At 37.6% G+C, this 17,940-nt stretch overlaps 1 protein-coding gene across 1 annotated transcript in view; it reads right to left on the reverse strand.

The window, feature by feature from the left end:
- The window catches only part of DYNC2H1 (dynein cytoplasmic 2 heavy chain 1), a 388,661-nt gene that overhangs the window by 129,027 nt on the left and 241,694 nt on the right, over positions 1-17,940 (reverse strand). Inside the window, exons 81-82 of the mRNA XM_068988126.1 lie at positions 13,162-13,370; positions 8,405-8,509 (exon numbers count right to left, since the gene is read on the reverse strand). Coding sequence (XP_068844227.1) covers positions 8,405-8,509; positions 13,162-13,370 — 314 coding nt within the window. The remainder of the gene's footprint in view (positions 1-8,404; positions 8,510-13,161; positions 13,371-17,940) is intronic.

A 17,940-nucleotide genomic window follows, 5' to 3' on the forward strand; every position in this document is an offset into this window, starting at 1 on the left:
GATGTGAGAGTTGGACCATAAAGAAGGCTGAACACCGAAGAATTGATGCTTTCCATTTGGTAGTTTCAGGTATTCACTCCGTAAGTGAATATTTGTTGAAAGCCTACCACATTTCTGGCAGTAGCTAGCAACCTAATCTTATACATATATCCCTCTGTTCTTGGGGAAATACACACGGAAACAGTTAAAAATCAATATAGAGTAAGAGCTCTACTGAACTAAGAACAGTATACCACAGAAACAAGTGAAAGTGAAAGTGAAGTCACTCAGTCGTGTCTGACTCTTTGTGACCCCAATGACCTGTAGCCTGCCAGACTCCTCCATCATGGGATTTTTCAGGCAAGGATGCTGCAGTGGGTTGCCATTTCTTTCTCCATGGGATCTTCCTGACCCAGTGATTGAACCTGGGTCTCCCAGACTGCAGGCAGACTCTTTACCATCTGAGCCACCAGGGAAGCAAGTCCAGATTTGAAGGGATAAGGAACATCTTGTAGAGGAAGGAAAATCTCAGCTGAACGCTGAATTTAAAATAGGAGGCTGCTAGCTGAGTGCCACAGAATAGATGCCTTCAAATAGTGGTGCTGGAGAAGACTCTTGAGAATCCCTTGGACTGCAAGAAGATCAAACCAGTGGATCCTAAAGGAAATCAACCCTGAATATTCCCTGGAAGGATGGATGCTGAAGCTGAAGTTCCAATAATTTGGCCACCTAATGCAAAGGGCTGACTCACTGGAAAAGACCCTAATGCTGAGAAAGATTGAGGGCAATCTTTTGAGGAGTACAAGAACGTGGCAGAGGATGAGATGGTAAGACAGTATCACCGACTCAATGGACTCGAGTTTGAGAAAACTCAGGGAGGTAGTGAAGGACAGAGAAGTCTGGTGTGTTGCAGTTCATGAAGTCACAGAGTCAAACATGACTTAGGGACTGAACAACAACAATATTCACTTGCACAACTTCTCCTCTCTCCACCTCCCCAAACACTGTAATTTGATATCTATCCTCTAAATTTCTACAGGAAGAGGCTCTAGAAAGTCTTGAAAAACTGGTCAAAGCGCTTGTGTGTGTGCATGGTATGTGCTCAGTCATATCAGACAGACTCTTTGCGACCCCATTGACTGTAGCCCACCAGGCTCCTCTATCTATGCAATTTTCCAGGCAGGAATATTGGAGTGAGTTGCCATTTCCTCCTCCAGGGGATCTTCCTGACCCAGAGATCAAACCCTCAATTCCTGCATTAGCAGGCAATTCTTTATCACTGAGCCACCTGGGAAGCCACATGACTTACTCTCAGTTCTAATCAACCTTTAACACTGATAACTCCTCCTCCATTCTGGTTAAAACTCTTGCCACACACTACCATCACCTTGGAACCTGCCTTTAAAATTCTGATTGTCTTATTTTCTGACTGCAGTTTACTCTTGCTAAAACCTTTCCCGGTTCACATATACGTTAAATGTAGGTATTTCCCAGGGTTCTATCTTCAGGTATCTTCGCTTTTTGCTCTATCAGTGTTTTCTTATAATCTCTGATTCCCATGACTTTCTCTCCCACAGATATGTTGCTGTTTGTCAACCCCTTTTAAATCATATCTATATCTGAATTCTCTCCTATGTTTATTTAGTCAAAATTCCCAGTAGACATTTCAAACTAGATATTTTACATGGACACTTCAAATAAATATTATTAGAAATAATATTCATTTATATATCAAATTAATACATCAAGATGATATCTCCCCCTCCCCATCATCAAAAATAAAATGGTATGATCATATGTGATCATCTATATCACTTTTCTAGATTCCACACATAGGTGTTAATATATGACATTTGTTTTTCTCTGACTTCACTCTGTATGGTAGTCTCTTGATCCATTGCTATACAGTAGAAACTAATACAATATTGCAAAGCAACATTATTTCAATAAAAAATAACTTTAAAAACAACGTAAAATAAAACCCAGTTTCTTCCTTTTGGGGTTTCCCAGTGGTCCAGTGGTAAAGCATCCACCTGCCAGTGTAAGGGACTTAAGTTCGATCCCTGGTCCAGGAAGATTTTACACGCCATGGGGCAACCAAGCATGCATACCACAACTGCTGAAGCTGCCTGCACACCCCTGCTCCACAAGACAGAAAGCCAGGGCAATGAGCAGCCTGCACACGGCAACTAGAGGAGCCCCGCTCACCGTGGTGAGAGCCCACACAGCGACTGAAGACCCGAGGCAGCCAAAATCATTAACCAATTAAAGAATTTTCTTCCTTTTGACATTCACAATTTGACTACTGCTACAATATCCGTACAATATTTATAACATGGTGGAAGAATTGAAGGAAAAAGGGAGAGTGTAATAGCTAGTGTCGATGAAATACCTCATTGTGGAGATACTGCAACAGATTAGAACAAAAAATCAAAAAGGTGACCACCAGCCTCATGGAAATATGAATCACTCCTTTTTTCTCTCCTTTTTGATTTACAACTAACTGGACATCTCTAAATGGAAAAAAAAAAAAAAAAAAGGCAACTCTGCACGTCACACCTTGAGACCTATGAGACCCACACACCTGCACCAGAAGGGAGCAGACAGCAGAACCAGAGCTCGGCTGCGGCGCTGAGGGGGCGCTGAGGGGGCGCTGAGGGGGCGCTGAGGGGGCGCTGAGGGGGCAGAGGTGGCACTGAGGGGGCAGAGGTGGCGCCGAGGTGGGGCTGAGGTGGCGGAGGTGGCGCTGAGGGAGAGGAGGTGGCGCGGCAGTGGCGCTGAGGGGGTGGAGGTGGCACTGAGGTGGTGCTGAGGTGGCTGAAGTGGCGCTGTTGTGGCAGAGGTGAAGCTGAGGTGGCAGAGGTGGTGCTGAGGTGGCGGAGGTGGCGCTGAGGTGGCGGAGGTGGGCTGGAGGTGGCGGAGGGGGGCGGAGTGGGTGGAGGTGGCGCTGAAGGAGCGGAGGTGGTGCTGAGGTGGGAGCGGAGCATCAGGCAGTGGAACCGCATGACATTCCTGGTGGAGAAGGCGGAGCGAGCAGAAGGCAAGGCAGAGAGTGCCTCACGCTCTGCAGCACGGGCTCACTGCTGTCTCTGAGAACAGAGGGCAGTGACGGGGGAAGGGAGAGGGAGGCAGCTGACAAAAAGATACGAGGGAAGAGCTTCCTACTGTCTGCCCCAGGGTGCTGGCCCTCCGACTGTTGGAAGCCCTCCGACTGAAACACCCCCTACTGGGCCATGGGTAAGCCAAATACACAAGTGCTAAGGACACACTTCCTCCAACTTAGCTGCCACCTTTTTACATTTTTTTTAACGCATGCTCTTGTCCCCCAGCTTAGCAGCAGTCAAGTCCTCTCTAATAAGAAAAAACAAAAACTTGTGCTATACTGCCACCTTCTGGGAAACAAAAAGGCTCCTAATAACCAACCTATTGAACAGTTAGAACCACAGTAAACAAACTCTTTGCCTAAGTGAGAAAGATATTCACTAACTCAAATGCGATGGCAAAGGCACTTTTCATCAAACACCATGAAAAATTCCAGCAATAAAGTATTACAAAAAGAAAACAGCAATTTTCTAGCAGTCAAACCTAAAGACACAGAATATTGCAAACTGATAAAGAATTAAAAGTAGCTGTTATGAAGAAATGGAGTGTGCTACAAGAAAACTCAAAATGACAATACAATGACCTTAAGAATAAACTAAGGAGTATTTTACCAAAGGCTGAAATTCTAAAAAAGAACCAAACTGTATTGTACTCACACAAAAACAGACACATTGACCAATGGAACTGAATAGAAAGTCCAGAATTAAATTCCAGTAGATAAAGTCAACTAATATTTGACAAGAGAGCCAAGAATATGCAATGGGGAAAGAGTAGTCTCTTCAACTAATGGTGCTGGAAAACTGGAAAAATACATGCGAAACAATGAAATTATACTATCTCACATCACTCACAACAGTTAACTCAAAAGAGATCAAAGACATAAGACTTGATAGCATAAAACTCCTAGAAGAAAACGTAGGGAAGAAGCAATGTCTTGGCAGTGATTTTTTTAATATGACACCAAAAGGACAAACAACAAAAAAATCAACAAATGTGACTACGTCAAAATCAGAAGTTTCTGCATAGCAGAACCAGCAATTAACTAAATGAAAAGATAACTTACAGAATGTGAGACAATTTTTTCAAATCATATATCAGATAAACAGTTAACATTCAAAATGTATAAAGAATTTAGTCACCTTCATCACACACACAAAAAAAGTCCTATTAAAAAATAGGCCGAAGAACAAGAGGCAAAGAGTATATCAAAATGGTCAACAGACACGTGAAAAGATGCTCATCACTGATCAGAGAAATGGTAATGAAAGCCACAACGAGATATCACCAAATGCCTGTCATAATGGCTATCATCAAAGGCAAAGAATAACAAATGTTGGGAAGGATGTCAGGAAAAGGGAATCTTCATGTACCATTGGTGAGAGTGTAAACTAGTGCAGCCACTGTAGTAAACAGTATGGAACTTCCTTAAAAAATTAAAAATAGATGTATTATACAATCTTGAAATTCCACTTCTACGTATATACCCCAAAAATGAAAATAGGATTTCAGCAGAATATATGCACTCTCATGGTGATGGCTGCATCGTTCCCAACAGCCAAGATATGAAGACAACCCAAGTGCCCATCAATGAATGAAAAAATAAAAAAAGATGTAGAACATATACACAATGGAATATTATTCAGCCACGACAAAGGAGGATATCCTTCCATTTGTGACAACATGGATGTACATTAAACACATTATGCTATGTGAGATGGGTGTACCAGATGGTGCTAGTGATAAAGAACCTGCCTGCCAATGCAGGAAGCCTAAGAGACACGGGCTCAATCGCTGGGTTGGGAAGCCCCTGGAGGAGAAAATGGCAATCCTCTCCTGTATTCTTGCCTGAAGAATCTCATGGAGAGAGGAGCCTGGCTGGCTACGGTCCATAGGGTCACAAAGAGTCAGACACGATTGAAGCAACTTAGCATGTACACATACTATTTGAGATGAGTCAGACAGATAAAGTTAAATTATTGAATCTGAAAAGCCAAAATGAAAAACAGAGTAAAATGACTGTTACCAGGGGATGAGGGTGGTGGAGATAAGTATTTAAGGGTACAAACCTACAACAAGTAATAAATAAGCTATAGAGATCTAATGCACAGACAGTATAATGAATATAAGCAATAATGTGCTAAGTCACTTCAGTTGTGTCCAACTCTTTGTGACCCTATGGACTGTAGCCTGCCAGATGCCTCTGTCCATGGGATTCTCCAGGCAAGAATACTGGAGTGGATTGTCATTTCCTCCTCTAGGGGATCTTCCCGACTCAGGGGTCAAACCCACATCTCTCATGTCTCCTGCATTGGCAGGTGGGTTCTTTGCCACTAGCACCACCTGGGAAGCCTCATAAGCACTAATATGATACTATAAATATGTAATATAATAAATATCCCTATCAGCAAGAAAGAAAAAAAGCTAATAACAGCTGACTCACAGCACCTGTAAATAAGCATCACTAACACTGTTATAAACCAGATGTGGTAACTGCCTAGGAGGGATGTACTCAGTTCATTTAAAAATGCCAAATCATCAAACACCTGCTTTAATATCAGTTCCATATCCCTGAACTTGTATATGATCAATAAAGGAATTCTTCTATTCAGTGTCAGTCAGGCTTCTTCATATCTGAACATTCACTTTCAAGAAGAACAAGCATTCTCAGTGTGGCTACAAATGTGACTTGTACTCTAAAACCTCTAAATATGCCCTAAATATAGACATTTTTATCAGTTTATATATAAATGCTTATAATTATGAAGAAGAGATGTTGCAGTAATTGATGTACTCTGAAAGCTGTTTAAGTATAAAAATTATAATTAAGAATTGTTAAATAGTTAAATAAATTAACAGTAAACCAGACTGACAGTTAAAATATAAAGAGAGTATGTCACCAAAAAACATCAAGGAAGAACATGCTATCCTCTTTTCATTTAATAAATATTTATAAAAATTTAAATACTAACACAAGAAAAAACACCAGAGATTAACTCATAGTAAAATAACTTTTGGAGAACTATTTGTCATACTAACTAGAATAAGTAAAAAGCAAAAATGAAGCCTATGTTGTCTCAGGACTATCTGGGAAAATGAGATTGGGGTCTATCTTCCTACAGTACTGTGCTAAGTTGTTTCAGTCATGCTCAACTCCGTGCAACCTTATGGACTCCTCTGTCCTACTTCCCTAGAAACCACAGAGTTAACATAAATGTAAAATGTTTGTCTGCCTAGTTTGCTTTGAAATCCCTAATTCTTGAGATTCCACTTAGACTGATGAACTTCAGGTTAGCATAACATGCAAACCATGGACCTATGTGACTAAAATGTAATAGAAGATTTGTGGAAAACCAAGGCTATGATTGGGCTTCCTTGGTGGCTCAGATGGTAAAGTGTCTGCCTGCAATGCAATCCCTGGGTCAGGAAGATCCCCTGGAGAAGAAAATGGCAACCCACTCCAGTATTCTTGCCTGGAAAATTCCATGGACTGAGGAGTCTGGTAGGCTATGTCCATGGGGTCACAAAGAGTTGGACACGACTGAGCAACTTCACTTTCACTTTTCAAGGCTATGATTTAGCGCCAAGTCAACACACTCTGAGCTCTCATCAGTGGCAGCCATCCATGGTCCAGGAGAAAAAGAAGGTACAAAAAGAAGGTGGTTGGTGGGCCCTTCCATACGATGAAGATGCTCAGTATTCTCTATTTCTTGTCTTCTATCCTTCCCTGATGTCTCCAAGGCTGTATCTATCCTACTTTACTCTTTCCCTTCATTAGACATTTGATCCAAGCAGAGCTAAATTAAATTCTTTCAGAAGCTGAATGATACTGAGAAAGAAGTTGTGAAAGCCATGTTATGTTAATAACAGGAAGTTAAAGACAGACTCTTGAACTTCTATTTATAAGGTTCCTAAAGTAAATACTCTCTTGGATTCTATAAAATAAACTTTTATTCTTTTAATGACTTTTTAATTCTTTTAACCTTTTTGCTTAAGCATTGTAAAATTACACACAAACACATATACAACACACACACAGGCTCAAATGTACACATTCTTATGTTATTGGTGGACTTATTAAAAAATAACTATTTTAGGTCAACAAAAAGGATGGAGGGACAAGAAAAGAGTGTAATCAAATATGTTATGAAGCTAAGGAACACGTAGGAGTTTATATTCTCTCGTGGACTATCTGACTTAACACTTTGGATGACAAAGGGAAAAGGAACCAGAGAGTGTCTTCAGCTAGCATAGGTGAAGAGAGGTTGTTAAGATCTCATTTGTTCCAGAAAACAGTTATACATATTTATATATTATGCAAATGAGTATATATTTATATACTCAAACATTGTTTACAAAGATGTGAAAATGAACATTAAAATTCCACAAGGAACATTTCAGCAAATAATTAGAGGAAAAAATTAGTGAATAATAAGAGAGAAAACTATCAATTTTATAAATGTTGGCTGAAATAGTAAACAAATACAAAACTGTGGAGCTAAATATGATAATCTAGCTAGGATGCCCATAAATAACCAAAAGTAAATTGTTAAGAGCCTTAATAATTTTCCATAAGCTGACCCACAGTGAACCTATATAACAGTTCACAATTTGGTACACATAGCTTAGCAGTACATTCATGCCTGACGAGCAGTTGGAGAAGCCATGTCTTTACTCAGACAATTTAAATATCAGTCCTGCCTCTTATTGGCTCTATGATCTTCGGTAAGTAAACTTAACTCTCTCCACCAGTTTCTTCACATATTGTGAGGGAAACAGAGTTTATGAAGACTAAAGTTTCTGAGTATAAAGCACTTAAAACACCAGGCACACAGTTAAATGTCAATAAATGTTAGCTCTTAATTATTTGACCAATTTATTCTTGGTCCAAACAGAAGCTAGAATATATAGTGTTCTTGGCTTATGTTTTTCTGTATCTCAATAATTTAAAAATCCATACTTCCCTCAATGTTTTGCAATATTCAATCATTAAATAATTAAATATTTATCTTTTATCAAACAATACACAAATGACAATATTAAATTTAATGATATATTCAATTTCTTAAACTAAATTTAAAATACCCTTAAGAAGGTAAATTACAGGAGTAAAACCAATATATTTTGGATAAAATGGATAGTATTCAGTGTTATTTTACTAATTTTAACAAATGTATTAAGATAGAAACATTTTAAATTCATTTAAGACAGAATCTATTATATTACATAAAATTTAAAAACTAAATAAAACATATGGATCTGTACTATTAAATAAAATATAATGTTTCTTTCAGGCTCAGTAGCAACATTTTTTCTAAAATGTTACCTGAGAACTGATCATGCGCTGAGATGAGCGAGCAATGTTAGCAGGCAGACCAAAGAAACTAGGTTTGTCATCCTCTGGAAGTTTCTCAATGACGGCACGATAGTCCTAAACATAGAAAAGTAAAAAACAGTTTTTCACCAAAAATCAAGTTTATAACCACTGAAATCAGAAAGAACCAGAATATCACTAAGTATAACTAGTATCACTAGTTATTCATGTCACACTGTCTAGGTAAACCTCACTTTCAGTGTGTATAGTATTAACTCAGTTATCTAATGGAAATTCTCTTTGTCATGGCTTCTTCATACTTAAATTAGGTAATATTATACTTTCCTATCTGACATTTCTCATAATTGAAGGGACCCTGAATTGATTAAAGCAAACATATATGAGTGGCTATGTCTGTTGTTGTTCAGCCATTAGGTCGTGTATAAATCTTTGTGACCCTATGGACTGGCACGCCAGGCTTCCCTGTCCTTCACTATCTCCCGGAGTTTGCTTGAGTCGGTGATGCTCTTACCATTTTTCTGCTGCCCTCTTCTTTTGCCTTCTATCTTTCCCAACATCAGGGTCTTTTCCAATGAGTCAGCTCTTCACATCAAGCGGTCCACGTATTGGAGCTTCAGCTCCATCATCAGTCCTTCCAATGAATATTCAGGGTTGATTTCCTTTAGGATGGACTGGTTGGATCTCCTTATAGTCTAAGGGACTCTCAAGATTCTTCTCCAACACCATAGTTGAAAAGCATCAATTCTTCAACACTCAGCCTTCTTTATGGTTCAACTCTCACATCCATACATGACTACTGGGAAAACCATAGCTTTGACTACATGAACCTTTTTTGGCAAAGTGATGTCTCTGCTTTTTAATATGCTGTCCAGGTTTGTCATAGATTTTCTCCCAAGAAGCAAGTGTCTTTTAATTTCATGGCTGCAGTCACCATTCAAGGTGATTTTGGAGCCCACAAATAGAAAATCTGTCACTGCTTCCACTTTTTCTCCTTCTATTTGCCAGGAAGTGATGGGACTGGATGCCATGATCTTTGTGTTTTTGAATGCTGAGTTTGAAGCCAGGTTTTTCAATCTCCTCTTTCACCCTTATCAACTGGCTCTTTAAACTGGAAAGGCAGTCACTCCCTCCCCCATCACAAATGGTATATGGGGAAGCTGGTGCTAAACTATTCCTAGACGACCTGTTTTTAGGTCAGGGTTTCATAGGTAGCAGAGCAGTTCCCTCGCTGCAATCTACTGAAAGTCAACCCTCGACACAAGGGTTTGTAAGAGAAAAAAGTTTATTCTTTAGAAATGAAACATAATTTAAAAACAGCAAAATAAAATGTAAAAAAGAGGTTCTTTAATTCCTCTTCACTTTCTGCCATGATATCTGAGGTCGTGGATATTTCTTTTGCAATCTTGATTCCAGCTTATGCGTCATCCAGCCTGGCATTTTGCATAATGTACTCTGCATATAAGTTAAATAAACAGGGTGACAATTTACAGCCTTGTTGTACTCCTTTCCCAATTTTGAACCAGTCTGTTGTTCTATATAAGGTTCTAACCTGCATACAGGTTTCTCAGGAGACAGGTAAGGTGGTCTGATATTCCTATCTCTTTAAAAATTTTCCACAGTTTGTTGTGATCCCATATAGTCAAAGGCTTTTGCGTAGTCAGTGAAGCAGAAGTGGATGTTTCTTTTCAAATTCCCTTGCTTTCTCTATGATCCAATGAATGCAATTTGATCGCTGGTTCCTTTGTGTTCAGTTGCTTCAGTCATGTCTGACTCTTTGCGACCCCATGGACTGTGGTCCACCAGGCTTCTCTGTCCATGGAATTTCCCAGGCAAGAATACTGGAGTGGGCTGCCATTTCCTTCTCCAGGGAATCTTTCCAACCCAGGAATCGAACTATAATCTCCTGTGTCTCCTGCACTGGCAAAATCTTTACCACTGTGTGGTACCTCTGCCTTTTCTAAATCCAGATGGTTCATGTACTGCTGAAGCCTAGCCTGAAGAATTTTGAACATAACCTTTTTAGCATGCAAAATGAGTGCAACTGTATGGTAGTTTGAGCATTCTTTGGCACTGCCCTTCTTTGGGATTGGAATGAAAATTGACCTTTTCCAGTCCTGTGGCCACTGCTCAGTTTTCCAAATTTGCTGACATATTGAGTAGCACTTTAACAGCATCATCCTTTAAGATTTTAAATAGCTTAGCTGGAATCCTGTAACCTACCAAAGACTAATCAGCAGAGTATAGCTCTGCTTATAATGAAATAAACACTCTAACAATCTTTTTTTAAAAAAACTTATAGAACCCTCAGAAACATATACATACACAGTCTGATGTACAAGAACTGCTTTGTAAATTGCTTTACTATAAAGCAATTCCAGTTAGTCGCCACTGGTGAGGTGTGATGAAATGCATCGATAATCCTATCCTTTCATCCCAAGACTTACTGTAAGCACTACAAAGGCTTGATTGTCAAGCATTCACCCGAACAGTTTCCACTTCAGATGCTAGATAGGAAACTAAGAGTAGACCAAGATAATTTATTCAGTTTGGTCCAAAGATGGGAATTGTTTTGTTTGTTTTCATGAAGAGACAAGTTTATTTTAAGGCAGGTATTCTATATGCATCTAAACTATTCTTGCTGAAGTGGGATAAACTGTTTTTAATGGAGCAGCCTCATCTTCTGCCCCCACCCCCTTCATCCTTTCTCATCCTTCGCAGCTGCCTCTCAAGAATTTCCAAGACACAGGTGCTGGAGTTAAACTCCAGCAAGTACGTCAAAGCTTGAAAAGAAATGCTGTTCTCTGAAATTTTTTCTCTCCTATAGTGCAGTAAACTTCCTTAAGGTGTTCAGTCACATCATATTAATAGATATGCATAAATATATATGTATTATATGTGCGTGTATACTTGTGTATATGCACGCATTTGTGCATGTGTGTGTCTGTGTGTGTGTCTAAGTGTTCTCTCCTGGGAAACTTTGGCATTCTCCTTCTATGTAACTCAATTAAATAGAAAGCTAAACATTGACTCTAGTGAATCATCTTATAATTTTTAAATTAAAAAAAATTTTTTTCTTGTTTTTTCCTTTTTTTTTTCATCATCTTTTTTGGATGTGCCTTGCAGCATGTGAGATCTTAGTTCCCTGACCAGGGATTGAACCCATGTCCGCTGTCTGTGGAAGCATGGAGTCCGAACCACTGGACCACCAGGGAAATCACATACCATCTTATAATTTTAAAATTACTGTTTTCTGTGTATTTATACACTTGGTTCATTTTAAAATATCTGTGAAACTTTCTCATTGAGACTGGGGAATCGTCTCTACTTTGGACATGTTTCCTAAGTAACAGACTTCTACGTATCCGAACTGATTTATTCTCACTTGGACACAAAAGAATGTATACCAAATGATATCCTTTACATGAAACAGAGAGGCAAAACTAAACACAGGTTTTTGGAAATTAGGTTAATGTATCCTGTGTGGGGAGATAGATAGTAACTAAAAGTGGAAGGACTTCCGGGGAGCTGATAATGTTGTTTCTTGATTCCAGTGCTGGTTATACTCATGTGTTCAATGTACAAGTATGCACTGAATTGTGCACTTATGACATCTACTTTCCTATATACATTTCATTTTTCAATTTAAACTTCACAACAATAGAAACAAAAGACTTGTCAGGGTATGCTAACACGTGTATGAATATTTATCAGAAATAAATATGTAATAATAAATATCTGTGATATTTCTGTCTGCACACTGACTCCAAGTTTCTTCTACTAAAAAGTAAACTCTACCGATGCATCAAGAGATCCACAATTATTGAACAGGGTTATTATTGAGCAAATGTTCAATGAGTATTGTTGAATGATTAAATGAATGGAAGATACTGAAAAATAAAATAAGATGGAATACTCAAAAAACCAGATATCAATAAGAGTAACATATTTAATATTGGTAGTCAAGATTTTATTTTTTGATTTATGCTACTAAAACAAAGGCATTTTCTTGAAAAATATTTGAATGAGAGAAAAGGCACAATACTGAAAGAAGTATATAAATATATGTATTTTTTGTAATTCATGAAGAAACATGTAATTTAAATACTCTAGGCAATAAAAACATTTTTGGGGGGCATTTACACAAATACAAATTGGTAGCAAAATAACCGAAATCTTTGGGCTACATTTTGTACTATTTTTTGGAAAAGATGACTGCATTCTAGGAAACTTCTATAAGATGACTCAAAGCAAAAAGCTACAGTCAAATAAAATAAATTCATATAAACAAAAATGTTTCTATGAAATCTTTTTAGGTTGATATCTCTTGTAGCTTTAGAACTACTTTAAATTTATAAACCAGAGTATGAAATAGACATCTGTTGAATAATATTTGCTTTTTTCAAATTTACTGTATCAGAGCACTATCATAATTACAAACAAGTAGTATATCCTCCCATTCCAGATCTCCACAACTGCCTTACAATTTAAAAATTTTCCTAGGCCACCGCTTTCAAGATTTATCTATCTATCAATACTATTATCATCAATCAGTGCTCAGTAAGTATCCAAAAGCAATAGGACACCTAACTAGAGTTTAGAGAATCAGGCTGCATACTGGCATAATAAATAATAATCTGTATTTGTGAGTGAACACTGCTTGTACTTGTGAAAAGAAGCAACATATTTTAATAATGTAAGAAATTATGCAAGTTTCAATCTGGTAATAAACTGAAAACAATTTTACCTACCAAAATGCTGCAGGATTTTGGCAGAGATATGGAGTATGGAAAAACGCTTTTCTTATTCCTTTGGCTTAATTCGTCAATTATTGAAGAATTAAAAAATTGCTTCAGGTATGACTGAAGAACTCTAAGGTCAAAGTAGTTATCTATGCGTCCTCCATAAATAGCATTTTCAAGCAAACCATGTACAAATTCCCACTGTACATCTTTGGAACCTATAATTTAAAAAAAATTGTTTCATTTCTAAGATATTAGAAATTTTCTAAAAATATTCTAAAATATTAAACAAATTTCAGGCTCTAGCTATATTTATAGACTATAATAATACATATTTAAAGCATTTAAATTATTCCTTAAGGCTTGATATTAATACTAACGCTCATCAATATTAGGGCTTCTCTGGTAGCTCAGCTGGTAAAGAATCTGTCTGCAATGAGGGAGGCCTGGGTTCAATTCCTAGGTTCGGAAGATCTCCTGGAGAAGGGACAGGCTACCCACTCCAGTATTCTTGGGCTTCCCTTGTGGTTCACCTGGTAAAGAATCCACCTGCAATATGGGAGACCTGGTTTTGATCTCTGGGTTGGGAAGATCTCCTGGAGAAGGGAACATCAGCTTGAGAAGGAAATGGCTACCCACTCCAATATTCTGGTCTGGAGAATTCCATAGACTGTACAGTCCACGGGGTTGCAAAGAGTCAGACATGACTGAGCAACTTTCACTTTCTGGCCTTGATACTAACATTAATGCTCATTAATATTATTAATATAATCATAGAGGACCAATTCCAGGAAGGGAGTTATCACCATAGATAAGTACAGAATAAACTAGATATGGTGGTCAGGAAGGAACCTGGCAGAGTTTTTCAAATTTCCTCTCTGGTTCCCACTGTCTGTATAATCCAGCGATTTCCTTCCAAACATTTGCTTTTTTGCATCTCCACATAAACTGCCTTCCTCCCTTTTGAAGGCTAAAACCACTACCCCCACTTCACTACTTTTTTGTCTTTAATTGAAGATGGTATCTAGGGTGAGAGCTTCGGCCAGTATACAGGTTACTTAGTTTTCTTGGATCTCTCACATATACAAATATTATTATTTTGTTGTTGTTGTTTATTTGTTGTGCTGTGTTTACTCACTCAGTCATGTCTGACTCTCTGCAAACCCATGGACTGTAGCCCAGCAGGCTCCTCTGTCCATGGGATTCTCCAGGCAAGAATACTGGAGTGGTCTGTCATGCCCTTCTCCAGGGGATCTTCCTAACCCAGGGATCAAACCCAGGTCTCCTGCATTGCAGGCAGATTCTTTACCACCTGAGCCACCATCATCCCTTATTAATTCATTTCATGTCAATTTAATTCTTTGACCAGCCAGAAGAACCTAAAGGGTAGAGGAAAATTTCTTCCTCCACAACAGCAGTAAATGCAGAAACACTATTTTAATCTACCTACTTAAGATCACTGATAGCATTACTAGCTTAGTTCTATTCCATTACTATAAAATTCAATGAACTTTTCCCCATTTTTACATTTAATTCTCCAGATGTGGAATTCCTTAATATCAGGAAATTTTGTAATCATAAGATTATACAGCAAAGACTTTTATCATGAGATTCAATATAATTTTAAAGCATCTTAATTTTACAATAATTTCAGTGGTATAATATAGTATATATAAATCATGATGTTATTAATTCCATCATAAGCTGGAAACATAATGAAATCATTCACTTTCTCTATGCTTTGGTTTCCTCATCTTAAAAGGGTACTAATAATATATGCCTCATAGTGATATAATAAAAATAAATAAATGTTCAAAAGCCTTTTGGAAAATTACCAAGTTTCTAAGCAAGATAAAATACCCGTAAATATCCTCAAAAATATGTTTTAAAATAAACCTGAATGCAAGGGATTTCCTTGCATTCCTATACACTAATAATGAGAAAGTAGAAAAAGAAATTAAGGAAACAATTCCATTCACCATTGCAACGAAAAGAATAAAATACTTAGGAATATATCTACCCAAAGAAACTAAAGACCTATATACAGAAAACTATAAAACACTGATGAAAGAAATCAAAGAGGACACTAATAGATGGAGAAATATACCATGTTCATGGATCGGAAGAATCAATATAGTGAAAATGAGTATACTACCCAAAGCAATTTACAAATTCAATGCAATGCCTATCAAGCTCCCAGCCATATTTTTCACAGAACTAGAACAAATAATTTCAAGATTTGTATGGAAATACAAAAAACCTCGAATTGCCAAAGCAATCTTGAGAAATAAGAATGGAACTGGAGGAATCAACTTGCCTGACTTCAGGCTCTACTACAAAGCCACAGTCATCAAAACAGTATGGTACTGGCACAAAGACAGACATATAGATCAATGGAACAAAATAGAAAGCCCAGAGATAAATCCACACACCTACGGACACCTTATCTTTGACAAAGGAGGCAAGAATATACAATGGATTAAAGACAATCTCTTTAACAAGTGGTGCTGGGAAAACTGGTCAACCACTTGTAAATGAATGAAACTAGATCACTTTCTAACACCGCACACAAAAATAAACTCAAAATGGATTAAAGATCTAAATGTAAGACCAGAAACTATAAAACTCCTAGAGGAGAACATAGGCAAAACACTCTCAGACATAAATCACAGCAGGATCCTTTATGATCCACCTCCCAGAATTCCGGAAATCAAAGCAAAAATAAACAAATGGGATCTAATTAAAATTAAAAGCTTCTGTACAACAAAGGAAAATATAAGCAAGGTGAAAAGACAGCCTTCTGAATGGGAGAAAATAATAGCAAATGAAGCAACTGACAAACAACTAATCTCAAAAATATACAAGCAACTTATGCAGCTCAATTCCAGAAAAATAAACGACCCAATCAAAAAATGGGCCAAAGAACTAAACAGACATTTCTCCAAAGAAGACATACGGATGGCTAACAAACACATTAAAAGATGCTCAACATCACTCATTACCAGAGAAATGCAAATCAAAACCACAATGAGGTACCATTTCACACCAGTCAGAATGGCTGCAATCCAAAAGTCTACAAGCAATAAATGTTGGAGAGGGTGTGGAGAAAAGGGAATCCTCTTACACTGTTGGTGGGAATGCAAACTGTTGTGGCAATACAGCCACAGTGGAGAACAGTGTGGAGATTCTTTAAAAAACTGGAAATAGAATTGCCTTATGACCCAGCAATCCCACTGCTGGGCATACACACCAAGGAAACCAGAATTGAAAGAGACACATGTACCCCAATGTTCATCGCAGCACTGTTTATAATAGCCAGGACATGGAAACAACTTAGATGTCCATCAGCAGAGGAATGGATAAGAAAGCTGTGGTACATATACACAATGGAGTATTACTCAGCTGTTAAAAAGAATTCATTTGAATCAGTTCTGATGAGATGGATGAAACTGGAGCCGATTATACAGAGTGAAGTAAGCCAGAAAGAAAAACACCAATACAGTATACTAACACATATATATGGAATTTAGAAAGATGGCAATGACAACCCTGTATGCAAGACAGGAAAAGAGATACAGCTGTGAATAACGGACTTTTGGACTCAGAGGGAGAGAGAGAGGGTGGGATGATTTGAGAGAATGGCATTCTATCATGTATACTATCATGTAAGAATTGAATCGCCAGTCTATGTCTGACGCAGGATACAGCATGCTTGGGGCTGGTGCATGGGGATGACCCACAGAGATGTTATGGGGAGGGAGGTGGGAGGGGGGTTCATGTTTGGGAACACATGTAAGAATTAAAGATTCTAAAATTAAAAAAAAAAAAAGAAAGAAAGAAAAAATAAAATAAACCTGAAAACAACTCAATTATAAAATGAATTGCCCTTAGCACAAAATGGGGAAATGCTGCATCATGTGGAGAAAGGAATGGGGGAGATGCTTCCAGAATGCTGGTAACATTCTTTTTATTGATTCTGGACTAGTTACAAAGGTTCACTTTTTGAAAATCTATTGAATTGTACATTTATGTGTACTTTTCTGATGTATAATTAAAAAAAAATTTAAATAAGCAAGACAATCACCTGGAATACTATTTGGCATTAACTAGCAATGGGGAACAAATAAATTAATATCCTATCTACTGCTAAAACATACCTGACAGAAATATATTACACCTGACAGGAGACATACAATCTCAGAATGGAATACTATATAGCACTGAGAATAAATGGACTATAATTGATATGTAACAATTTCTCAAATACAACATTAGCTGAAAGAATCTAAATATTAGAGTACATGATGTATGATTTCGATTTTATAAAAACAGGCAAACCTAGTCTATATACGTAGGTACCTGGTTTTATCACAGGAACAAGGGTGAGGGAACTTGGAGAACAGTAGCGACTGAAGGGCAGCATTAGAGTATAATCTAAAGTATTGGTAATGTTTGTTTCTTGATTGGACACTCTCACCTCTTTCATACAAAACAGCTTAGAAATTCATAGCCACAGAAAAGAGAGAAGAAAAAGAAAAAATGAATTCAAATTGTAAAGGATGAAGTAAAACTGTTGCTTGCTTCCACATTACATTCTATACACATAAAATCCTAAAGGTGCCACCAGAAAACTACTAGAGCTCACCCGTAGGTTTAGTCAAGTTGCAGAATACAAAATTAATATATAGAAATCTGTTGTACTTCTATAAAATAACAAAATATCAAAAAGAGAAATTAAGGAAATAACCCCATGTACTATCACAATAAAAAGTATGTAATATCTAGGAA

The sequence above is a fragment of the Capricornis sumatraensis genome, chromosome 16 (assembly GCF_032405125.1).
Source record: "Capricornis sumatraensis isolate serow.1 chromosome 16, serow.2, whole genome shotgun sequence".
Lineage (NCBI taxonomy): Eukaryota > Metazoa > Chordata > Mammalia > Artiodactyla > Bovidae > Capricornis > Capricornis sumatraensis.